The 27230-nt window shown below is 37.5% G+C and overlaps 1 protein-coding gene across 1 annotated transcript; it reads left to right on the top strand.

Moving 5' to 3' along the window:
• The first annotated feature begins 399 nt into the window (after nucleotides 1-399).
• LOC140169174 (protein mono-ADP-ribosyltransferase PARP14-like) lies at nucleotides 400-26302 on the top strand. The gene is given in 22 exon segments (XM_072192431.1): nucleotides 400-457; nucleotides 1651-1860; nucleotides 3459-3716; nucleotides 6115-6345; nucleotides 6740-8124; nucleotides 8127-8439; nucleotides 8833-9243; nucleotides 9666-9740; nucleotides 10006-10130; nucleotides 10946-11191; nucleotides 11757-11978; nucleotides 12658-12730; nucleotides 12933-13094; nucleotides 13594-13659; nucleotides 14445-14633; nucleotides 15593-15796; nucleotides 16692-16858; nucleotides 17679-17759; nucleotides 19169-19541; nucleotides 20191-20336; nucleotides 20951-21125; nucleotides 23923-26302. Coding segments are annotated over 20 exon segments (5142 nt in total). The 5' UTR covers nucleotides 400-457; nucleotides 1651-1860; nucleotides 3459-3490; the 3' UTR covers nucleotides 24195-26302.
• The last annotated feature ends 928 nt before the right edge of the window (nucleotides 26303-27230 follow it).

Genomic DNA, 27230 nt, shown 5'->3' with positions numbered 1-27230 from the left:
AGGTTTACTAATCGAGTAGAAAATCGTCCAAATCTGCGATATAGACCTTCATCGGAAAGGATGTATATGCCGCCTGGTGACGATAATCCTGGAGAAAGCATTTTAGTGGAATCCCCAGGTAGAAGAGGAGTGCCTACTGAAAACCCGGGTGACAGTATTCTTGTGGATCCTTCTCAACGACCCGTGACACATGACCAGTGGCAGCCTGGACAAAGTATTTTGTCCGGTGACACTTACAACGAATTGTACTCAAAGCACGATGATATCCGTTTATCATCGTATTATGATTCATCGCTTTCTACTAGCCACCCACACTCAACACAACGCAGGTCCGGCAAAAGTTCAAGAGCAAGTTATGGAGGTTCCCAACTGCAGCTTGAAGATTACTCTGCTGATAATAACGATGATAACATTGATACTGTCATCGGCGCTCATCGACTTTCTCATAGAACCAAAGGTATATAATATAAACACCTCAAAAAAAGTTTGAATTTTTTTTTAAAGTATCTATATCTGAGCTTATTTGTGCCATGTTCATATCGTGTTGCATATCAGTCTACTGCTAATTTATTCCCTTAACAATGATATCACATTAAGTAACATTTTTGAACGGCTGAGTACACGTCTTGTGAATGTAGTAGGGTCTCAAAAAGAATATGCCAAGCAAATGGCAATCCCAATTCTTCGCAATCTGAGACCTAATGCATTTCTCCAACGCTCGCCCCCATAGAGAGTAGAGAGAATGGAATGGCCTTCCAGTAGCCAAGACCTCGACCGAATTGAACACTTATGGGACCAGATTGGTCGTGCTATGCATGCCAGAGTAACTAATGCAACCACGTTGAATGACCTGCGACGAATCCTGCTTGAGGAATGGTATGCCATACCACAGCAACATGTGGTCAAGCTGGTGAGCAGTACCAGAAGGAGGTGCCAGGTTATTGTACATGTTGCAGCTGTGTATGTTTTTTTCCATCGCTATTGAGGTTATAGTGACTAGTTTTGTTTGAGCACAGAAAAGGTTCGATTGGCACATTCTGTTTGAAGCCCCACAACATTCACAAGACATGTAACCAGCGGTGAAAAGGTGATTGTTACAAATCAGTGACAAAATGTGGTGTAATTGTAAAGATTAGCTGTCCATTGTACATGTATAATATACATTGTATATATGTAAACGATATGGACATGGCACAAATAATCGCAGATTAGATCTAGATACTTGAAAACACTTTTCTAACTTTTTTCTAACTTTATATGCAAAATGCAAGATAATTCAGGAAATGCCTCTTTCATTTCATGTGTAAGTTTTATTTCCTCGAAGTGACTGAAATAAAAATTCTGATTCTGTATTTGTTTGGTGATACTAGATATCAAAGAAACGAGATATTAACAAAAGAATAATTGTTTCTTGCAACATTTTATAGCATAATTCTTTTGCTATGGGCATATATGTTTCTTAAAAATATTTATTTTCAAGGACAATGCTTGAACTATTACATTATGTTTCCAGCACAATATTTGAAAAACAGCCCCCCCCCCCCCGTTTTACTTCAAGCCTTAAACTTGATACCTGAGACGATGTAGCGCCCTTAATGGTCACTCTCTTCTCTTGATAATCACTCAACATATTTTGTTACCTTAAACCAGAAAGCGTTGGCTTTCCACGGTCGCTTCCAACCAACATAGGTGTTGGGAAACCAGAAACTGGCAAGACTATATCTGTTACTGGCTATGAAGATGTTGAGCCTATTTTGGGATATTTTAGCAAGAAATCAAGTTCAGGTGGTGGCAAGATTGCTGAACATTACGAGGACCAGAGGACCAAAACACTTTTCATAACCTATGAGGACTCGAAAGGTAATCCATGGCTCTTTAATTCCAGTTTATCAACAGCGGTGGTACCAATAGAAGTGCGTTGAATTCCCCACCATAAAATTGAGCTTTTCTCCCAGAGCCACAACTTATCAAAAATCCCTCTTTGGGGGGTAAAAATACCAAATATTCTTGATCCTCCCCTCCAACACCGAATTCATTTTACTACCTCTGTTCCCCGGAGATATTCCTGGTGCAGCCAATATTTATCAATTGTTACGGTTACCGTTTCGATGTTGTTAATTGTCCTTGTAGACTATGCGCATGTCATTTTAGTAAACGTTGGCGACCACTAAATTCTGACAATATACAATGCCTATTACGTTTGCTTAGTATATTACATACATAATATGTAACTAAGATTTATAAGGTCAACACTCAACATGATTAAATGACCTTTATATTATTTTGTAGTCCTTCCTTGTTTGCTGATCCGATGGTTTCGTTCTTGTACTTTTTCTTTCGATCTCCCTTAAAAAGGATACTAGTATGATCTGTAGTATATAGGCCTACTCTGTTATTTTCTCGGCGTAATTGCAGCATTATGTCCCGGGCATTATGTATAATCTATATATAATGTAAGTCCCGGTTTGTCCCCCCCCCCTCATTAATTTGGGCATAACTAAAATCCTGTCAGGCCCTAAAGTTGATTTAAAGTGTGACTAAAAGTAGACTGATAGGTTACACATTAAATGTGCAGTACTTTTGTGTCCAACATTTGTCATTCACCAGAAAAATACAGCCATTTATCAAATTTGACCATCTGAAGCAAACTGCACACAAGGAAATAAATGACAACACAACATTGGAAGGTTTATATTTCAAAGAATACTGCAACGTGCATGGAATCGCCTGGACCAATAGTATATTCGAGACCTCGACAGTATGCACAAACGTTGTATTGAGGTTGTTGAGAATGAAGGTGGACCACCACATTATAAAAATGAAAAGGAAACTTTCAAATTACACAAAAGTCACCTTGTTATTTCTAATTGGTATTGAAGCAGAGGAGTTTAGAGATGGCTGAATGAAAGAAAATAAATTAGCTGTACAAATAATGTTTATTAAGTGTTAACTAAAGTCATGTGTTCTATCCAAAGAGATTATTCACAATCAATAATCACTCAGCCATGACCAAAAATTGTCCTGGATAATAACACAATGAAAGCAAAGCATTTCATCAAATTTGTTTGTTTTTCAACATTCGTGTCGTTTAGGTTAAGAGAAATATTAATTAATAAATTCAACTTTTTCTGCATCACATTTCATCAATGGCTGTATACAGCACATTTAATGTGAAACTTATCAATCTTCGTTTCACACTTCGTATCAACTTAAGGGGCCTGACAGTTTTTTAGAAGGGTTAAGGTTAGCGAAAGGGTTATCATTGTCATGGTGGGATTATACTTTGCAATTACACCATTTTCTCCTCTCCTCTCTACTACGGTCTCCTCTCCTTGACTCTCCTCACTTCTTGTCTACTATAGACTCACTTCGCTTCTATTCTCTTGTTTCAAATCAAATTGGCAAATAATTGAATGTGAGATTTTTAATCAGTACTTTAAATGATATCATTCATTCAGTTTTGAGGACAGTTTTGAGCCGTCGACACCAAATGGCCGGGCGCAAACTAACAGTCACTCCACAAGAATTCAGACCGAAACTCCAAATCGAAAATCCAGTGGATGCAAGATGTCTTTTTCTTTCTGGCTTTTCGGAGACATCCTCCAAAGGGTCAATCATACGTTTTATGGAGACCATTGTTAACAGCAGTGAGTGTCCTGAAGTAACGTTTGGAGAAGCAGGAACAGCGATTATTGCCTACTCAAATACGATCAGGGGTGAGTAAAATATTTGCTTGTTAAAAAGTATCATAAGTTTTGGTGATTTGGTATGGATATATACGTAGTAAGGTCATTAATACTAAAAGAATACCGACCTAAATACAAAAAAGTACCTGTACGAAGAACGGAAAGGACCTCCGGGTACTTGGATTTTTTTCGGCGGGAACGTGCGGCTCAATATTCCGAACCCTTGCCCATTTCAATCAATAGATTTACCGAAAACCTAAACCTTTTTTCAAAAATAAAAACCCATAGTCAAGGATGTTTCGAAAAAGATACCCATAGAGGAAACTTGTGTGGGGACGTAGCGAGAATTTTTGAGAATTTGCCAAGGAGACCCATGTCTAAGGATTTTTAGTATGAAAACCTGTTCGTTGGAGCGGTACATCCCCGTATACCTTTACTAAAGGGTTCCAAAAAACAACTATCCCCTGAAATTACAATACGTTTTCGCATAAATTGAGATATATTTTGTTATTTAAAAGAATTTAAAATCAGTGACATTAATTTGGACATAAATAGGATTTTCTTTTATCAGTTGTAACGTGATGCTTAGTTCTTTCATTGGCAAGTATAGATGATATTTACTTGTAAATGGTAGATTGAAACAGTTGCAGCAAGCTAGCGCGACGGCTCTTTTGGATAAAGGCGTACAAGAAGAAATGGCCATCAGAGATGGTTCAACTAAGAGGTTGGATTGTCAGCATCCGGCCTCTTAACTGCAACCAAACTCTTGTGACCACATCATGATTGTTACACTTTATCCATGAAAGCCATCACTTTCGATCAAGATGCAAGATGCTTCAGCCTACGCTTTACGCGCAAATGTTCACCCTATTGGTCAAATGTATGCGTGGAGAACACAATTCTCTCAGGGAATGTTCATCCCTAGTGATTTATCATTTTAAAACAACTGCTGATAATGAACTAAAACAAACCTCTGTCATGTCAAAATTAATTTCTATGAATCGTTCTTTTGTACTGAATGGTAGTTGCATGAATGACTGAGGGATCAGAGACAGAAAGGGAAAGGAAAAAATTAATCATACATAACATTGATATCGAGAACCTTTTGTACATTACATATAATTATGAGTAATTGCAACTTTTTAGGAAAGCAGCTTGTTTAAAAAATGTAATTATTTTTGATCAAAGAAAATGTTTTGCAAATGGGACAACTTTGGGAGGGTGGCAAAACGATTCCTCCATTTACAATCTAAACCCTGTATATGTATGTACCCTAACTCTCCGGTGGCGTAGCCAAGGGGCACGGGGCAACTGCACCCCTGTGAGAAGTCTTGCCCCTTACCCCGTAAGAGACCTTTTTTGTAATTTTTAGCCCATTTATGACCAGGTTCGTCAAGGTTTTCCCCCTGGAACTTACGGTTACTTGATATCTTCCCAGCAAATATTAAACTTAACAGTCGCATGTAGTCGTCATGTTTCATGTCTGGTTTGTTTATTTACTTGATGTTCGACTTTGCTCAAAGGGAAAATCAGGTATGGAATGATTGCTCGTTAGTTGACAATCCACTCGCTAAAAGGTTTTGGGTGTTAATATTAGGCACATCCGGTTCAGGTCCAATGTCAATATCTCTGTATTTAGTCAATAATCACCAGCCCAACCTCCATAGAACCATAAACATAGTTTATGAAGGTTATTCAAGAGTTCAAAGTACTAGTACTCCGCTTGTCTGTCTATCGTTTGACTGTATGTGTGCTAGAGTACGATGGGGAAGTGTAAAAGTGTGGGGCGTAAATTGAGCTTGTGGGTGTACGCCCGCAGTGGACCCCTAGCCTGTACATGGCTCTTAGCACGTATAGACGGAGTTGGTATAGTCTTAAAAGAGACGCCCATAGGGTTTCATACAATTATCCCCACAATGTCGTTTCATAGTTCATACCAGTATTTACGCCCACAATGTCACTTTGTACGTACAACTACAACGTATACAAATACACCCCACCCCATGTAGCTCTAAGCTCTTGTCGGTATGTATGGCTATTATACCTGTGCATGACAACCAACCGACATATTGAGGACCTCGATGTCGAGGACCAAGAAACAGACCACGAAACGTTAAACATTGGAAACGGGGTCTTATATCCTATCATTCCCTCTCTCTTTACCTACCATTCTCTGAGCGTTGACCTTTTTTCGGTATTACCGATTTTGTGAGGCCTTCAAAATAGAGGTCTTTGGGACTTCAAGTATTTTCGTTGGAAATATGTGTAATGCAAGTATAGGATGCTGTTGTGTTGTCTCTCTCTTCCGTGCCCATTCTGTATCACTAACCTTCTTTTTGTGCGAGTCTGCTCATGTGACAGATTGGCCAAATCATTTTATTTTCGCCTTCAATGTCTTTTAATACCTTAATTCTCTTTCTTTATTCAGACTTAGACAATGTACTGACCAAGATCAGGCGGAGTCTATTTGAGGGGCAACCCATCACAGTCGCCAAAGTCTCCATGACTGATACTATTCTAGTCAAAGGCTTCAGAGAGGGAACGGATAACGATTACATAAAGTACACCTTTGAGAGACGAGACGTAGACGTAGAGGTCGTCATACATGTACGCAAGATCCCACCAAGTATGGCCTTGGTGTCTTTCCATGATATGGAAGGTACAGAATTAATATCAATGTGTTTGTTTTTTTGTTGCTACAGTTCTGCTACAAGGCATATTCCCAAGTTCTAGCTCAACATAATTTAGCGTCTTTTAAGAAAGCATCTTTAAAGTCAAAACAGTCTGTTTGGCTTTTCTGTATAAGATTCTCAAATAAACAAACGGTCACTCTTCCCTCTATAAATATTCTGACGTGTATTCGTAAAAGTAAAAGAGAAAACATATTGTTAGTTAAATGTGTGAGTATATCACTATGTCTTTCGAGATTCAGTTTGTTTGCAGTACCTTAATGTAATAAGAGTTGATATGCCACCGACATGCCACGTCCTGCCACTATGCTATCATAATCAATCTTCATAATCTTCATTGTCCCTGTGTCTGTCGTTTTTCAGATGTTGAACGAGCTCTAAGCAAAACTCACTATCTGGGCAAATTAAGACTGTTCATCCAACCATATTACGATTGTCTTGGATTGCCTTTTGTTGGACAATCCACGCCCAAACCATTCATCACTGAAGTAAGTTACAGCATCATGGACTTTATCTTTACCACCACAAGGCACAAAGAACGGCTAAAATACGTAATGGGGACAGCAGACGCAGAAGTAGTTTGGCCATACAGAAAGGACAACCGAAAAGCACTAATAAATCCAAGAAGCAGCCACATATCTGAAGACTGGACTGATTGGGAAATCAGATCAAGGCAGAAATTTAACGAGTTTCGCAGAGAGTATCACAGAGATATTTTCAAATTTCCCAGAGGCATGGGAAGATCTTGTAAGGAGTGGCTGAAAAACTTAGATAAAGATGTGAAGGCAACCATTCATGAAGAACATAATGCTGTTACTATAAGTGGTGTACGATCGGATGTGGTGAAATCTAAATTGCAGATGGAAAGACTTGCAAAAGAGAGCAATGCAGGATCGTCACCGCCAATAGCAAAGCCGATATCAGTGACAAAGGAACTACAGCCACACGAAGTTCAACTGCTCAAACATTGTGGAGTAAAGGAAACAATGAAGGAGAAACATCCAAACGTACAAATCAGAGTTGTTCCTGAAGAATGCAGCATTCATTTCCATGGATCTCAAAGCGATATAAATGCAGCCCGTTTGGATATAAGGGATGTATTCGACAGATTGCCCCACAGAAAAGTCGAAGTACATCCGACTAAGATTATGGTTATGCTTCTTGTATCCGGCGAAGAAAAGATTTCTGAAATACTCCAAGTGAAAAATGTACATGCGACTTTCGTCCAAGAGAGTTCTAATTCCATAACGATATATGGACAATCTGATGAAGACGTCAACAACGCGGATCGTTTACTTCACGATGAAATTCTTTTCGAAAGTCTACCATGCACTGATAATCTGCTTATGGTACTCCGATCTCAAAATGGTGAGCAGTCGCTGAGAAGAATAAACGAGAAATACGTTTTGTGTCTGACATCATTTGACTCAGAAAGCCAATGTGTGAACGTAGCTGGATTCAAAGATGACTTTCCTTGCGTTAAAAATGAGCTTTCTCAATTTATGGAAGACAATAGCATCAACGAGGTGTCGATTGAAGTACCTGAAGAAGGCAAACTACAATATTTGCAGCAATGTCTGAATGGTACGAAATCAGAGATAAAGTTACCCAGTGGAGTCCAGCACCATATTGGAAGCGACGCAATTACACTTCGCGGCAAACCTAACGATGTTGAGAAAGCGCAGACGTTGGTATCCAACTTCCTTTCCAAAATCGTGCAAAATTATCACGTCGTTAGTGAACCCGGTATTCAAGAAATTCTGACAGGGGAAAATCCGGAAAAGAGCAGGCCTTTATTCGCCACGTAGAAATAGAGTGCAATTGTAAGATTGATGTTATTGATAGTGCCGGTGCAGGGGTAGCGGAGAGGAGCCTTCCACAACCTATTCCCGTTCCAGGTAAAAAACAAACGAAGATTAAGGGTCGATACCATGTGTCTACAGGACAAGAATTCCTTGTATGCCAGGGAGACATCACAACAGAAGGTGTGGATGGCCTGGTAAATGCAGCGAATACAAGGCTTCAACATGGTGGTGGAGTTGCGCGTGCTTTTGTTAGAGAAGGTATGTCATCAGAGATATGTAATCAGTTGCACTATTTCAACAGCCTACCATCCTTCAAAATAGTTAATTGGTTGGCGATTGTTTAAAAAGTTCATTACCCACTGCCAGTAGTAAAATCAAAATTGGAAAGAATGATGATACAAGATTTTGCTATGCTCTTGATTCAGATGAGCGTCTAGCCAGCAGGCATGTGTTCGTATGTTGAAAGAAAATAACATCATAAGGTGATTATGTCAACATTGTGGTTAGAATTCAGAAAACTTGTTTAAACTGTAATAATCGTTTTTACATTGCACTCCATTTATTGCTATAAATACCATGCATTTGTGGCCTTAATCTATTAAGCATAAAGATACAACGGGAATTTATTGCCTTCATTTATCTTACCATCAGGCGGCGAAATCATTCAAAGAGAAAGCGATGATATCATACGCAAAAGGGGTCGGCTCTCCACATCTATGGTGGCATGTACATGTCCAGGTAACCTCTCCTGCAAAGTCATCCTGCACGTAGTTGGTCCCGAATACCAAGGTGGCAGACACCGTGAGGATGATCAGCTATATGACGCAGTTACCAACGTCCTCAAAGAAGCAGACAGAAGAAAGCTACAGTCCATTGCTTTGCCTGCCATCAGCTCTGGAATCTACAAGTTTCCGATAATGAAATGCACCGAGACAATTGTCACGGCGGCATTTGAATATTTCACCCGGAGCGAGGACTCCAATGTAACTGAAGTTCGATTCGTCGATACTGATGATGCGGCGTGCAGGGCATTCCAAGATACACTGATGCATTTTGGAACAGGTAATTCTTTATTTTATTAACGTTTTGACATATGTATCCACATTTCTTTTCTTTATGAAATACTATACTAAAATTAATATACACAAGTACACCATTATATAGTACAATTATATTACGACATCCCTCTGCAGAGACCTCTAGTTAAAGGATGATACGGGCTGTAAGTACTACTTACTATTCACTTGGGTGTAGTGATACACTTTACCAATTTCTTGTGCTTTTTAAACTGTTTAGTTCGTAGTATATAATATTGACCTTTTCGGTAAATCCCATAAGCCTTTGGCAGCGGTCAAGTGCGCAGTAACTATGTGCGCACAGGTGTGACGACATCACTGGTCTAGCCTCAATGTCTTATGGGTTTTACCGAAAAGATTTTGTAACATGTTTTTTATTTGCTACAGTTTTTTTTTTTTTTTTGGTAGAAATTGTTGGAGGAGAAAGTGATAGGGACGATTCCAGTGGATCATCACGCTCGCGATATGGCTCACAAGAAGATGGTAAGCTTTTGTTTCGATAACGATATTTGATGTATCTCTTTCGACTTTGTTGCCATTAGACGCTGGTGCTCAAAAAAGTAGTAATAACTAACACAATTTCTAATGGTTAAATTAGACTAGCTAATCTAAAACTCGATGATGTTGATAATTTGAAACTGTAAATTGGATGCTGATTTGAAACGTGTAGAGATATTCGGATCATGGGACAGATTATTGTCAGAATATGAGAAACTATGTGTTTAACTGATTTTCCTTTTCATATTAGAAGCGGAGTGGCCATTGGATCCTGCACCAAGGTATCCCGTTATTACGCAGGATTCGTCGAATACTGTAAGGATTCCAGGGGGCAAAACCATTACTATTAAACAAGGCAACATCGCAACTGAAATGGTAAAGTATGCTGCCATCTACTTTTTGTGAAAAACGTTTTGATATTGCCGTGGCGAAATCACACAATGTTTTTTTTTATTTGGAAACAATTTACGCCATACATGACACTTTCCCACGAATTCATCTCGATTTGAATTCGGTAAATTAAGCCAAGTTTAGACGATACTATTCCATACAGTTCCTTCCCTGAACAACATTATATAAAAAGTACTTAGCCCATAATTATTATTTCTCAGTTTCTTTACGTGTATATTTTTCCATGTAGTTTAAAAAGTAACCTGGAACCGACATTAACTTGAGCCTTAAATAATGCAACATCTCAGCGCTTTTCAAATCGATAAATTATTCGGTCAAAATGGCGTATAACATACCCCAGGTAGTAAGGGTCATGCAGCTACAACCATATAGAACAAAATAGTTGCCACACTTGTACAAAACAATTAAAAGCGAAATAAAGGCGAGTGAAACAAAAATGCGATATGTGAAACACAGACGCCCCTCTGTATCTCACCCTTTCTCACTACCCCACCTTACCAATATTGGATTGTCTCACGAACCTGATGGCAACACGGCTTTGTCCAACATTGAATTGGGGGGAGCGGGGGCAGAGATTCACCAAAAGACAGTCAAATTGTCCCGACATATTTTCCCTGATTGTAGGTCATGTACTGCCTAAGGCTATATGATCACCCGATAATGAGCCACCTCGGTGACAGAAGACATCATTGTGAAAACACAAGTTCTGAAGTAAAAATGCAAACTTTGTTTAAGGCAGTGGAACGAAATGAGTTTTTGCTTTTCATGTTTCAAAATAGGTCGATGTCATTGTTAATAGTGTGAATGTAGATGTGGGCCTAAGTCATGGCAAGGTCTCGTCTGCCATATTATCTGTAGCGGGTAAAGCTCTGCAGTTGGAATGCAACAGTAAACTGAAGCTAATGGGTGGAAGACTTCGACACTGGGAATTTTTGAAAACAGGAGCTGCGAACTTATCGTGTGCTTACGTGTATCATCTATCTTGCGGAAATTACGACGGGACTGGTGCTGGAACAACAGAACATGTAAGCAAATTGTTATCCATAATTCGTATTTCATATTTAAATGAAGTGTTTCAATCCCACCCTATCCCTGGATAGGTGGATACCTTTGTGTTCTTCGGATTCCCGTTGCGAATTACGATTAGAATCTTGAGCAAACGTCGGCTATTTCCAGTCAAATCTCGCGATACAACCGTGACGCCACCTGTAACAAAATTCATTAATCAGGCTTATCATTGAACATGTAAGCATTTTACCGCATTTTACAGTAAACGAACTCGTCGTTACCAATGAGGAAACTTATCAAACTGACATCAACTAACTTGGTTGATTTATAGAGCACTGAGGCACTATAATCTATCATAAAATTTCAAGTGACTTGCTCTAACATGGACAGAATTATTGCCGGAACCTCTTCCCATTTCTCTTTCACCTTTAACCACAATGCTTGCTAGGGTTATAGGGTGAAACCCCGGAGGGTGTACGGCTGTGCCGATGTGTAAAAGCAAACGCTAAATATCTGGGCCTGGTATTTAATTTAGTGGTGTAAGACCTAATATTAAGGCGATGTTTTTGTCCATGGTTTCAGTATTTTCAGGCAGCTATCGAGGAACTTCTCCACCGAGCTGACAAAGACGGAATGACATCGATATCCCTACCAGCAATCGGAACGGGGAATCTAGGGTTCCCACCACGTGATATCGCCAGGTTAATGTACGGAGCAGCTCTGTCATTTAGCCAACAAAGATCAAATGGTTCTCTCAAAGATATTCGATTTGTCATCTATGAAAAAGACGTCAATGTCATTCAGGTTTGTCGTTGCTATTACTGCATGCTGCCGACATTGTTGAATTATCGTTGTATGTTTGAATATACAATATTATAATCAAGACTTTATTTTTACCATTGCTCGTGGACATAGTACTTCTGTTAAGCTAGTATCTTTCTATCAATCAAAAACTGATTGTACTAATATATATAGTCGTTATAGTCCAACAACCATGTTTTTAAAAAAAGAAAATCAAATTCATGAATGTTGATTCATGTCCAGACTGTATGTTGCGTTCGTATCGATTATTGTGTCTAGATAAAAAAAACATATACCACAAATAAAGATAAAATCTGACCACTACATCAATTAGTGTGTTGCCACTTCATTTTTAGAACATTTTATTTTAATTTTCAACTCAATTCAATTCAAGAAACATTTATTTCACAACTTCAATAAAACATGATATAATGACAAATGCCAGAATTAGTGAAACAATATCATACAAAAGTATTTAAGCAATTTACATTATTAGAGCACCTGTACAATTAATACTGATCAAGGCAATAATATAAAAAATAATTGCTATTTTCCCCTGTTAACCAACTCGAACCCCTTATTTGTTTTGGAGTAATTTTGTTCATTATGAATTCGACCGATTCCTACATCGACGATTGCGTAACCGTAATTACTTTTGGTTTTTCATTATAATATTGCACAGGCTTTTCACAGTGAAATGCAGAATTTATTGACGAACAAATCGACATTCAATCCAGTACCACGGCAATTCACAGGTACGACTATCTCATCACTTGTTGAAGACTTAATAAATAATAATAATAATAATAGTAATAATAATAATAATAATAATAATAATAATAATAATAATAAAAAAATAGTGTCAAATAAACGCGACTTCCCATATTAAAGTGTGTGAAATAAATCTTCGGGTGCTTGCTCTATCATCATTCTACATGTTATTCCTTTTTTCAACAGGTACAAGTTCAACCAAGACTTTTGACGACTTCAAAGTTGGAGCTGATGGTGTTTGTCGAATCAAAGTTGGTAATATCATGGTTCTTCTGATGAATGGAAGTATTGTTGAAGCAGGGACTGACTGCCTTGTCAACAGCACCAACCCAGACTTTGGTCTGAAAGGTGCGATAATATTGTGTCATTACGTAATTAGTGTTAAAAAAAAAGTTCATGGGGCAAGTTGATGTAAATCGAAAATCTTATACAAGAAGCCTAAATTTCATACCTAAGTTTAACACCAGGGTTTGAAACAAATATACAGAACCACACATTATTGTTTTTTTCTGACATTTACTGAAAAATTAAAATTATTGCTTTTCATTTGGCCGAGAAATTATTTTACAGTGAAAAGGAGTTACTCAAAATGTTGCTCATTTCAACACCCAATTTGATCATTTGTATTGCCTCATTAAATGACTGAATGAGCTGCTCCAAATATCCTACGTTGATGAGATGATTGAATAATGGAGGTTCAGGAACTCTTCCTGCGGTAATCCACTATGATATTCATATTCTCCGGAGGTGCCCACGAATGGATAAGGTGATAAGAAAAAGTGAACTATGGTGATATAGGCAGACCTATTTACTTTTTAATCCTAACAAATTAACTTCTTTCTTTTAGGACCACTCTCGCAAGCTATCTTGAAGGCCGGCGGGAAACAAATCGAAATAGAATGCGAGGCAATGGGTATGTATAGATTAATGAAATGTAATAAAATCACTAACATTATTATACACACATTACATTAAGGTATTGCAACATTGCTGCAAAAGAAGAATTCCGCAAACTGAAATGAAATAAGTACGATTAGGAGTTAATGGGATGAAATGTGTCACTTGTGGTGACATCAAGCGCCTATTCCAGTGCTTACAATGGAAGAAAGACATGAATCTGTTTGAATGCAGAAACAAATAAAGTTTAATAGTCCACAAAATGTCCAGATGCCTTTAGAATAGTCGCTAATTGGTTTCTACAGGGTGTCAGGAAAATGGTTACGGAAGAAGGCTGCACGGAAGTGGTGATTTGACGAAAATAACAGTCAAATATGGCTGACGGGTTGATGGGAGACTCGGCAGTTTAAATTTCAATTATAATAATTCGGTACACGCAACAGTCCGTTAATTCTCCAATCTTCTAACTAACCTATCGAGGGTTTACAACCAGAAAGCCGTAACTCACTATGACCAGCTTTCACAAAAGAGCATAAAGTTAGCTCGTTGCTTTGGTCTTCATAAATCAATATTTTCTTCACAATGTCTTTTGTTTTCTATTGAATTTTGTCATGATTAATAGACTGTATCTTCTATAGTGATATTCATTTTGTGGGAGCAGGTGATTGTGAGTTGAGGCTTTCCGCCTCTCAACCCTCGCTATGTCAATTCAGGTCAAGCATTTTATTTAAAACCCGCTATTGTTATTCAAATTCCCTGACAATTTAAACATGTAAAAATTTGAAATTTGATAATTTCAAGGAGGATGCGACGTGTTACGGAAGCAGTTAGTAGTGATGACGTCAGCAGGAACTATGCAGAACACGAAAAAAATCATTCATGTTCTGATCATCCAAGGAGAGCCAGACTTACAGAAGAAGATAGGAAAGGCTCTAAAGATGGCAGACCAAGCCAAATTGAGATCAATTGCATTTCCAGCTATAGGAACGGGTAGGTATATTAAATAAAGTCAAGTACGGACAGTATTGACCTAACGTAAAAGGTGTTTTTTAATTCTAATTTTTTTTTTCAAACTTTGGCGAATCCGCGACCACTGAATTTAATCAACAATACAACTCAACTACTGTAAGTTTATTTATGTTTCCCTATCGAAATGATAACGTCTCCCACGTCAAAGACTTCAAGTACTTGGGTTCCAAGATGGGCTCTAGTGCTGGAGACCTAAAAAAGAAGAAAAGCACCAGCCTGGGAAGCTTTCTGGAAACTGGAACGCCTTTGGAGAACCCCATCCCTGCTTTCTGTGCGGGTGTGAGTCATGGGTAATCACCAAGGACATGGAAAACAAGATCAATGCCTTTGCAACATCTTGCTTCAGAGTCATGTTAAACATCAAGCGTATGGATCGGATTCCAAATGAAACCATCTACAATCTGACCAACACCACTGCACTGGTTGCCAGAATCAAGATTCATCAACTCAAATTTCTCGGCCATATAGGCATACTGCGTCTTGAAGACGACGAGCCTGTGAAGATTATATGCACTTTATATTCCACCACATGAGAAGAGGAAACCGAGACGGCCGCGCACACTGTACTTACAGTATGTCCAGCACCTCCTGGGAGATACTGAAGAGATGCTGCAGCCAAACAAAATTGTTTCGCTTGCCCAAGATCGCAATAGTTTGAGAAAGCTTGTAGTCGGCTGCGGATGATGATGATGATGATGATGATGATGATGAACGTCTCGCCATCGACTCGACATGACACTTAAGACCCATTCAGTGATCCCAGTGTAAAAAAAATAAAATTGCTTGTAAATTGCTTAAAGGTGAAGGATAAGTCATTCAAATGGCCAGTTGATATTCTTGAAATGACAAATGTGGCAAAAAACGAAGGAAACAGCAGTATTGATTCATAAGTTAATGTTACTCTTATGTCGATTGTTTAGGGCAAGCCTCAAAACAAGTGAGTGATGCAGCCGAAGGTTTACTCAATGCTATAGGAACTTTCGCGATTTCAAACCCAAAGTATCTCAATATGATTAAGATAGCGATATACCAACCGCAGTTTTTCATGGAGTATCGAGAAGCTATGAAAGCCGTATTGGGTCGTGGTTTCAATCAACGTCGGGGAAGGTTTAAGGAAGGGGTGGGTAAGTAAAATCCTTATATGTTGTATCATCATAATTCCAGCATATTGACGAAACCTAGATTAATAAAAATCGTCATTTTTATTATGTTATGTAGTGGCCAACGTTATTGATCTTATTATATAGGCACGGTTTATGGTATTCTGTTATTCGTAGGTATGCGAAATCACCACGATATGATATGCAGTACTGTTATGTGCCCCCAAAATGTTCCCCCAAAATGTTCCATAATATTTATTAAAAGTTATGTATTTTGTCATCAAACATTGGTTTTCACTTGTTTTGATATTTATCTCCATACATGGAATATTCTAGTAATAATTTTTTCCAGTAAATGTCAGAACAAAACCATAATTCTTGATACTGTATTTTGTTCCCAAATCCTGGAGTTAAACTTAGGCGTAAAATTGTGTCTCGTGTAAGATTTTTGAATTTAACAGGTTCAATTTTTTGATGAATTTTTAAGCTTTTCAAATTAATATAGTTCGCTAATGAAGGAATTTTCCCAACTATCTAACGTACATCATTGTGGCTTTGTATCATAGTTTTGTCAGAATTTACGTTTTGATTTAAATGGAACGGTTTTTTTTTTTTCAAAATTAACGCGTAAATATACCCATGGATGAATGATTCTGCAAGCCATAATACGAGGGTCAGTCAGTATGTATATTAAGAGTTGACTCGTGACATCATATGTGGATTGTTTTCATGGCATTTCTCAATGATTACATAAACAGTGTACCTTGGACGTCTCTACCGCCTTCGTTTTGAAATTATTTCAAACAACACATGTAAAAATTATATCACACACATGATTAGCTGAGACGGTGTCCGTATCAAGTGATCTTTACTAGTAACAAATTAACGTGTTTCTTCTTCAATAACACAAATTCAACAGGACGCTTGAAACGACATCTCCGTGGTTCTAAATCTGCGAAACTTAAACCAGATGAAGCGGAATCATGGGGTTCGATTTGTTTCCAGATATTTGCAGATAGTGAGAAGAATTTACATGATGCCAAGGACAGACTTGATGACTTCATACGGGACCAATTTACAACACAGGTGGGTGGGGTGCAGAGTGGGGGAGGATGTTTGTATTTTGTGCAGCATTTCTTGATGTTGGTGTATGGTGGGGTAAGGGTATGTGGGGTTATAGGGGTGAACATCCAGGGAGGCTGCATCTTTTTCATTTTTTACAAATACTCAATTCATGTTTATTTCTGGGAAGGGTGTGTTTACATGGAAATAGGTGTGTGCTATGCAACTTTTTGGCGGTCATCACTCATTCGGAAATAAACAAGTGTTACATATTAATCTTATTATTATTATTATTATTATTATTATTATTATTATTATTATTATAGCTATTATTCATATTATTATTATTATTATTATTATTATTATTATTATTATTATTATTATTATTATTATTATTATTATTATTATTATTAATCATATTATTATTATTATTATTATTATTATTATTATTATTATTATTATTATTATTATTATTATTATTATTATTATTATTATTTATTATTATCTATTTATTCATTATTTATTAGAAAATCCACTTTGCAGCCAATGGTTGAATTAACTAGATTATATTGATAAAACAGTTCAATGGTACATTAGATGGTACATAAATGCAACTTCACTTGAGGCCCCCTCACTCCCTCACTACCTCATTCCCTACCTCATTCACTCTCCAGATCATAATCACCCCCTTACTCACAACCTCACTTACTCACTCACTCAACAAAATAGTGCATGAAAAACAAATAAATACCAGAGATAATAAAGCATGATCCCTTGGAATATTTATTTTAAAGTGGTTTCTCTAGAATGAAAATGTTTTTGTTATTGTTTAATATAAACTCAGGAATTGTCCTATAAAGCGGATCGCATCAAACTCGCCGAAGCACGAAAAGAACGACTACAAGAAGTAGCGAGACAAAAACAGGTACCAATAACTTTATTGATGATAACTTAACATGAATTTCAATACATAAGTTTCATTACCGTACTAACGTCTTCAATTTTGTGTATATTTGCCAAGTAAGGGTTGTTGGTTGATCAATTCTCTATATACAGCCTGTCTCAAAAAAATTGTGCAAGTGAAGAGCGCCCTCTCTGGCAATTAGAAAGTACCGTTGTGACATAATGCTTACATTAACGTCAAGGGCGTAGTCTTAGCTCTCAAATGCCGTTTGTTCTGTTCAATTTGCTTGTTTTAATCTCGAGATATGTTTAGTTAAAGACGAAGGGGTAAAATCACAATTGTGCCACTTTTACCAGGGAAGAGGCCTTTACATGTAACAGTGATAGCATCAAGTTTATCAAGAGTTCCTTCGTGAAATTAAAACAATGCATCAATTACACAATACAAAATGTTTTTGAATGTTTTTACTGTTTTATCATGATGCAGGAATGATGATTCTCTTTTAAGTGGTAAATAAGATGAATAAATATTCACATTCTGCTGTAAAAATGTGCATGTCAATGATTTTATCATGGTAAATACTGTTCTCTTAGTCACTTAAGACATGTTAAAAGACAAACAAATATTGCGCACTTATACATGTTATAGGTTAATGAACGCGTATTACTTGTTGGGAGAGATATTAGACAAAATAATGCACGCGTGCTGATGTTGATGCGTTTAATACATGCGCCCCGAAACGGGGAGTGCATTAAACGCATCAACATCAACTATCATTGATTTACATGTACAGCTCTCTTCCCTAGTAAAAGTGGCACAATTGTGATTTTACCCTTTCGTTGTTAAATAAACATATCTCGAAATTGGAACTAGCAAATAGAACAAAACAAACGGCATTTGAGAGCTAAGACTTCGCCCGTGACGTTGATGTAAGCATTATGTCACAACGGTATTTTCTAATTGCCAAAGAGGGCGCTTTTCACTTGCACAATTTTTTTTGAGACAGGCTGTACATCTGATTGGCCTTTTAATATAATCACTTTTAATGTTAGCCATACATGTTAAAGAACTCAAAACTACGTTCACACCTGAAACCAAAGGAAGGAACCAAATCCAAAGTTGCATTTTAATGTTCTAATAAATGGAGAGCACGGCGCTCTGTGTACAAATTAATAGGGCATCCAATGAGCCATGTATGAAGCAATCTCAGATCTGCAACCTTTGAATTTGCATCTTCCTTGGTATTTTGGATCACAGCGTCTTTAATTCTTGATCGATTTCAACGAATGAGGTCTAAATCCGAACTAAAAAATGCACCCATGGGCTGCTGTTTCTAATTGTGAAATATCTATCTTTGTTTAGGATATACAGGGGTTAAAATAACTGGTACCTTAATTCTTTTGCTTTCTGTACATGTTTAATTTCTTTAGACGTCGTTGGACTTTTCCATGACGGAAAAACACATCAGAGACAAACGCATCATTGTAAGTGGCAGAAAAGAAAACATCTTAGCGGTAATGACGTCTTTGCACAATAAGCTCAGCGAGTTCCAGGACGACGATAATATCAACAAACGTGTGCAATGGTTCTACAAAGATGACACCGATGATTCTGCTGATACATTGCCGTATGACGAAGATATCAACCCTTCCATAGAGAGAGCATACGAGCAAAATAAACCCTACGTTGATCTGGATCTCGAAGAAGGAAAAGTCAGGATTGATTTCAATACGAAAGAAGAATTTGATCCTACCAATCGCAATGGACCTCGTGTAAAAGTATTACGACGGGATATTACTGAAGGTAAGTAAAAATCAAAATCGTTTTTTGATATAAAAAAAAGCGCAGTGATTTATAGTGCGCTACGCACAGGCACAACGCCTGATCCACAAGCCTCAGCACACTTTACAGGTTGTCGCTGACCACTAGCTACGGCCCCATGTACATCATTCCATAAACTATATTAAGCAATAATTAAGAGACTTTGCTGCTTCAAAAGCGCACACCCTAGACATTCCACAAATAACCATCGCATCCAGGATCAGCTAGCCGAGTTTCGTACGAGTTACAACGAGACAAATTAGCACTAAGTTCCTTGTCCAGGTGAATTTCAGGCTAAATCAATTTTTCCACGAGAGCGTACTAGGCACCGCCAGGGTTCGAACCCGCAACCTCTCGCACCATAGTCGAACTTGACTGGACGAAATTAGTTCTCGGAAATTTCAGATGCTACTCGATTTTTCATATCATAAGAGGAAGAACCATCTGAAAATTCCGAGGTACATTCTTCAGTTCGAATCACAACTTTAAAACTAATTCAAAATCACCGAAGAGCGATTATGGGCTGGTCAGGATTAAATTTTGGGATTACTGTGTATGGGCCAGATATTTGTAAATATGATCAACTAATAAGAAAATTACGATTGCCATATTTTCTATCCTCGCCTCTCAGATGATGCTACGCGAATTCCTGACAACTGGGACCCAAATCGCCATCTGGAAGTTAAGGAAATGAATCGTTATGATCAGAAATATCAAGAAGTTGAGCGGAAGTTCCATGCAAGCTTTGCTTCGACTGAGCAAAGACATATTGTTTCGGTAAATAACGTAACAAAATACAATAAATAAAGCCTTTCTTTCAATTCATTAATTTATTCATTCGTTTATACATTCACTCACACATTCATTCGGCTAATCAGTTTATTATAGGTAATAAAAACTAAATTAGTTCCATCTTCGATCGACCATCGATGCTTGGTCGATCCTTATTATTTATAAAATCAATTAATTGACTGTTGGTAATTGTGATAGTATAGGAATCAGTGCATGTAATGATATTGACCAATATAAATTTACCAGTAGTTTTGATTAATCGAAGCAGCATCGAAGGTCGCAAAGATCGAACATATTTATTTGGTTCTGGTGACTAGTATTCAGTCAAACAGTCATTTTGCCTTTTTGTTTTCTCTTTTTTTTTCATCTTCTTTCTTTAATTTGAAAATTATAATGAAAAACAGGTACAAGACTTAAATTTTAAAAGTAAATATCTTCTATAATTTCAAAACGAAGGCGGTAGAGACGTCCAATCAATCTTTGTTCGATTAGGCCTATCGGCTAATATAGCTGGACGCGTTTGCTTAATTTTCACCTCGATCTGTTGATTTAATTTTTCAAACTGACTTTTGGTCAACCTTTGTTTCTACCCTCAATAGATTAAGGAGATCCGCAATCCTTCACTTTATCAGGAATACCAACTGAAAAAGTCGCATATGCTGAAGACACGTATTCACATTCAGGTTGAACGTGATTTGTACCACGGGACATTAGAAGATACGTGTAAAATGATAACCAAGGAAGGCTTCAATCGTAGTTTCCACGGAAAGAACGGTAAGTCAATTAAGAAAATTTTAGAAAAATTACAACTTTTACTAATTTAGGGTCTTTCTTAAAACAGGTCTTTCGTTTATTTTATTTTTGATAGACAAGTCCAGAGAATAAAACTCACGTTTCTTAGCTTTCGATAGCAGGGTATGCCATCTTGATCACAGGTGCTTTCCAGGCTCACTGCATCTTGTTACGAGTCGTACTTGACTCAAGGCCAAAATCACCTTTTACCCGAACTCACACGAATGCACAACACAAATACACTGTTTGGTTAAGCTAACAAAATCTAAGTCTTTAATTGAAAGCACGTTATGATTGGTATAATATATGACAACAAATGCACATACACAATAATCAAATATAATCACTCTTTATCTATTTAGTACTTAGCCAGCATTCTTCTTCTTGGTGATCATAAAGTTCTTGCAATGTTCTGGACGACTGATGTAATATATCCTTATTCACTTGTCCTGCGAAAATCAACGAAGTCCAGTGTACACTTGAGTTTATAAATATCCTTGTGTATGAAATCCTCACACAAAACAGGTGTTGCTTTCTCCTTGCGCTGCTTTCTCCAAACTTGGTGCTATTTCCACCTTTCACACAATATCTTCAGGAAGCAGGACTGCGATGCAGTTGTCCCCACTTATTTTGACAGTTGTGTTGCTCCTTTAACCAGACTTCAGCAAATCGGCAGAAGAATATATATTCCTTTCTTGGAAGAAGTACGTTCTTTGACGTATTCTAGATCTTCTCCGACAACACCGGCAGGTAGTAGTGCATTGACTACTTAAATTAATTCTGGTTAGCAATTTCCTTTCTTTGAAGGAATTGGACTGTAAGCATATTAGCTAGCTAGCCCAGATCAACACTATCAACTGTGACAATAATAATGTGTTTACATTTTCTTATATATCAAGCAATGGGAAATCCCAAGTATTAATAGCCAAATGTGATCTTGGGAATTCCCAAGCTTTAATTATAACATTAACCTTTCTCATTACATCACTTCCTTAGGGGAATCCCCGTGACATTACTTCCTGAGGGGAATCCCATACGATGTCATCGTCACTTTACAACCTCAGGGGGTTTCCAAATATTCCAAATTAGATATGATTCAACTTGTTTTGCTCAATTTGAGAGGGGAATTCCCCCCAAAATGTCATCACTCATGTAACTTTGTAAACAAAGATAAATCATCAAATTAAATTACTCAGGGCACATCACAATCTCCCGCGGGATCTGGTAGTCTCGTTCCTACGATGTGATGTATGCTAAGGCTGCGATCACATAGAAGTATACTATTCGGGTATACGGTGCACGTTTTGCAGGTGCACGCGTATAGCTTAAATCGAGCAAGGCAATTTCATAGTACCGGGTCACATAAGGCTACGATCACATAGAAGTAAACTATTCGGGTATACGTGAACGTTTTGCAGGTGTACGCGTATAGCTTAAATCGAGCAAGGTAATTTCATAGTACCGGGTCACATACATTGTAAGAGGGCACTATTCGAACAGGCCCTATACCTGCGTATAGTATAGTATAGTATAGTATAGTATAGTATAGTATAGTGGGAATCGTGCGTGTTCGATTCTAGTGCAGCGTATACCGTCCTAATTTTAAAACTAAACCATATGTGTGTAAATTCATTTGTTTTAATAGATGCACTATATAATTCTGCACATTATGACACCTCATTGAATGCAATGTGAAATAATTATTTTATTTTTGATGCTTAATCAGTGAGTCATATACGTGGTCAAGAGAATACATTCCAATGTCTCTGTTCATGGTCCGCGAAGCAATATGGATTCGCAGAGGGGGGCGACAAAACCATGAACAGAGATATTGGAATGTATTCTCTTGACCACGTATATGACTCACTGATTAAGCATCAAAAATTAAATAATTATTACGAACAATCCTACAGATGAAACTTTTCAGGTCTTATGTTTTTGACATATGAAGGTCATTCAATAAGTCCTACCTCTGCTCTTATAACTTTGGATATGTACACATGGTAACTTTTTCAACCTCAGCTTAGTTGTACTCTTGGAATGTCACCTACAAACTTTTGAAACATTATACCAGCATCCAAGTTTCACTGTTATGTCTGATGGTCTATCAGTGCATGAAAATCTGCTTGGGGACCATCTGTATGAAATGAGCTGAAAGTTAAAAATAACGACGTCCATCCACCTTTTGTCTCATTCTATTTTCAAATTAGTTTCCTTGGTGTTTAGTTACCAAGTGCCAAATATCCATAGAAGGTTGCAAATGCTCCCAGTTTGCCCTTTAATCATGTTAATCTATTACCGGCAGTTTCTGCATAAATGTCTTATGGGTATTTTTAAGGAAAACATTTGATTGCATTTGATTACATTTCTAAGGGAGCAACATTGCCTTAAGGGAGCAACATTGCCTTAACTTTGCTCGTACATTGTCCAAGTGATGATCGGATCACCAAGTTGCTTCCTCCCAACAGAGATCAGGCTCATGGTAGACAATTAAGAAACAAGAGTCCAGTTCCTTACTTTGTTAGGCTGCTAAACAGCAACCCATCCTAATCCTGGCTCATCCCTTGCGTTGCTTTTTTTTTTTTTTTTTGCTTTTTTGATAAAATCATATCATATCATAAAAAGTTGGTGCGAAGCAGCCTTGTCATTTCACATAAATTTCAATATTTTGCTTTAGGTGAGCTTCAATTCAACATATCTGAATTAGCCAAACAGTATTATGTAATAAGTCTTCTTCTGATGGTGAACAAAGATTCTTGGTTCTCTTTATTTGAAACAGCCACAGCTTACGGAAAAGGGACATACTTTGCTAGAGACGCAAAATATTCTGTGAGATATGCAGATCCAGACGGAAACAAGCAACGACACATCTTTCAATGCAAGGTTCTTACCGGGGAGTTCTACAAAGGTGAAGGGTCAATGAGGGCACCACCAGAAAAAGTAACAGGATATCGCTACGACTCGTTGGTTGATAGTCTACAGAACCCGTCTATATTTGTTATATTTAATGATGGTCATGCTTACCCTGAGTATCTGATTACATTTTCATAAATGCATGTATCTAACTTTCCCTGTGACAAATATACAGCATTTTGTCCCAGATTTTAATTAAACATACTTGTAGATATGTAGACAAGAGTAGCGGGAATTTAAACCAAATAACGGTCTATTATAACAGCTGCAATACTTTGCAGAAACCATCTTAAAGGCTTGTTTTCTGTATATCCCATCATGCTATATATATATAGCAGATCTTTCGTCTATGAGCGAGAGAACGCGTCACAACATTATATGCCTTATATGTAAGAAAAATAATTATCAAGCACGGATCACATGTTTATTTAAAACAAACTCATAGTGACCATAAAAACGAATAAAAACATTCGTCTCTCAACATGCGATATTCAAAATTCCCGGACACCGAAATTGTCGAGTGCAATGACATCTCAGTAATGAAAGCTGGCCACAATTGAACACAATAACCATTACGTCATTGCACTATTCGGCGCGGGAATTTTGAATATCGCGTGTTGAGAGCCGATTCCTTTTTACTTGTTTTTATGGTCGACAATGTAGACTCTACATGAGTTTGTTTTAAATAAAACCATGTGATTCGTACTTCATAAATATTTTTTAACATATAAGGCATAATGTTATGATTGCCGGAGACTCCCTTTAAAGGGCATATCTATTGCAAAAACAAGTTTAACTCCATTCGAAGAGAATAATTATTACATTACAAGTTGACACTCGTTGCAATTTTTTAATGCGTATTTCTCCTGAAAAAAGAGAAATTGTGTTGGTAAAGTTCGGGTTCGTACGGGTCCTTCCCCCGTTCGAAGCGAAATTAATTTTCAAGGCAGCGGGAAGTAAATGAAGAGGAAAATATAGGGTAGAGTGGGGTAATCCCAAACACCTTTTCATTTATGCCTATTACTACACATTAAAACAACGAAAGATAGAATAAACCATACCAATATCAAGAGTGGGATTACCCGCCGTTCCCCTATGTTCACGATAACACATGAGCCTAGAGCTCTTTTCATGTTCATTCATGTATAACTCACCGCTTACAGTTGGTTTTTGTGGAATGTCAATTTTAAACGTCTTATTTTCTCAAAAAAGGAGTCATTTTCATTGTCCTCGTAATATTAGCTTGCCAATGATATGATGTTGTCCGTGCAATATAAACTGAGCTCAAAAAGAAACTTATAATTTTTTACAACGCGTGAATCACAAGGTCATATCTTAAAATACTGTCAATCAAAATGAACCAAAATTACACACATGATTACTTTAATACTCTACTCAAAACACATGTCAGTAACCATGCAGTTGTCCAACTGACACAACAGCAAAATGCACTCTCACGGGACAGCTTCCTGGACTTCCTCCACTTTCACAGCCCAACATTTGGCACCCAGCACAAAAAATCTGTGAGAATGCACACAAGATCCTTGCACAGATGATAAAACGGTGCTGCTGTCTGCTTTTCATACACTTTTTTCATGAAACAGGGCTGGACTGTGAATGTGTTCCAGGAAGCTGTTCCATGTCAGTGCATTTTGCTGTTGTGTCAGTTGGATAACTTCGTGGTTACTGACATGTGTTAAGAGTAGAGTATTGAAGTAAACCTGTGTGTAATTTTGGTAGAATTTGACAGACAGGATTTCAAGATATGACCCTGTGAAAAAGTTTCTTTTTGAGCTCAGTTTATATGCCATTTAATGATTTTGCCGAGCTCGTGTAGCGATCGAACTTTTGTATTGTTTTATTCTGTCAATAGAGGGCGACGTTACGTATTTTAAGCAGTGAAAGGTTTATGCTTGTGATCTATTTGGTGATATACCGTGATCACGAGTAGGCGCCACGCAGAACATATAACATTTTTAACGAAATGTGAATATTGAGGACGCTATTCATTTTCAGCTTTCCTTATCTATATTATATAAGTGGTAAAAGACGTGTATATCCTACTAAGATTAATATAATTATGTATTCATACTGCTTATTAACAAATATAATTATTTTAAAAGCCAGAATTTCCCGATTTTGCAGGGGGCGCTCACATTATGACGTCATAGCGATATTATGTGGGGAATGTTTATACTTATTTTGTTATCAATGGATAGAGGAGAACCCTAGCTATACAATGACACCAAATACAGGGTGTCCCAAAAAAAAGAGGCCCCTCATTGTGCCCTCTTTTTCGCTTATTTCTGATAAGTTGTTCAAATATATTTTGGTATGTAAAGAAACCTTTAATTGTAAGCTTTAATAAACCAAAGCAATTATTTCCATCGGCTCACAACTTTTGAAGATATGTCCTTTTAAAGACAAGTACCCGTTTTCACTCTGTCCACGGATAGCAAACGGAGTGGTTGGGATGGGTCATGCTGTGGATTGACCTGCGAGATCACCAGACCTCACACCACTTGATTTCTTCATGTGTGGCAAAATCTAAGATCTTTGTAAACGTATTACTGCTATATTCGCAAGTATCCGGCGCACAAGGTTGGTACGCAACGCAGTTGATGCAATGAGGAATACGGCTGAAACCTGTATTCGTCAAGGAGGCAACCAGGTAGAGGGCAAAGCAGCACAGTAAACTCACTTCAAAAGAACCAAAGACAAACTAAACAGCCCTTTTCAGGGCTACCTTTTATTCCAAAAAGAGAAATGACTTATATTGTCAACATAAGAAAGCAAGAAACAATAAAGTAAGAAAGTAAGAAACATAATAAAACAAAAACGCATAAAATAACCGAGAAAAACATAAGTAACTGCAAGTATAGCAAAAGAAGTCCCATCCCACATCAATTTAGTCCAAATTAATGACACTTAACAATATCCATAACCCGTAAGCCCACCGGTAAAGCCCATTCCCTAAAATAAAGTTGTTATTTTATAAAGTTATCAACGAGGAATGTTTTATATTCATGCATGGTATATGCACTTTTCAATCTTTGAAGTAGCCAAACCTCCTCCGTGGACAGAGTGAAAAACGGATACATTTCTTTAAAAGGGCACATCTTCAAAAGTTATGAGCCGATTAAAATAATTGTTTCGGTTTATTAAAGCTAACGG

This window comes from Amphiura filiformis, chromosome 14 (assembly GCF_039555335.1).
Source record: "Amphiura filiformis chromosome 14, Afil_fr2py, whole genome shotgun sequence".
Taxonomy (NCBI): Eukaryota; Metazoa; Echinodermata; class Ophiuroidea; order Amphilepidida; family Amphiuridae; genus Amphiura; species Amphiura filiformis.
This window is presented reverse-complemented; position numbering and strand designations above follow the sequence as displayed.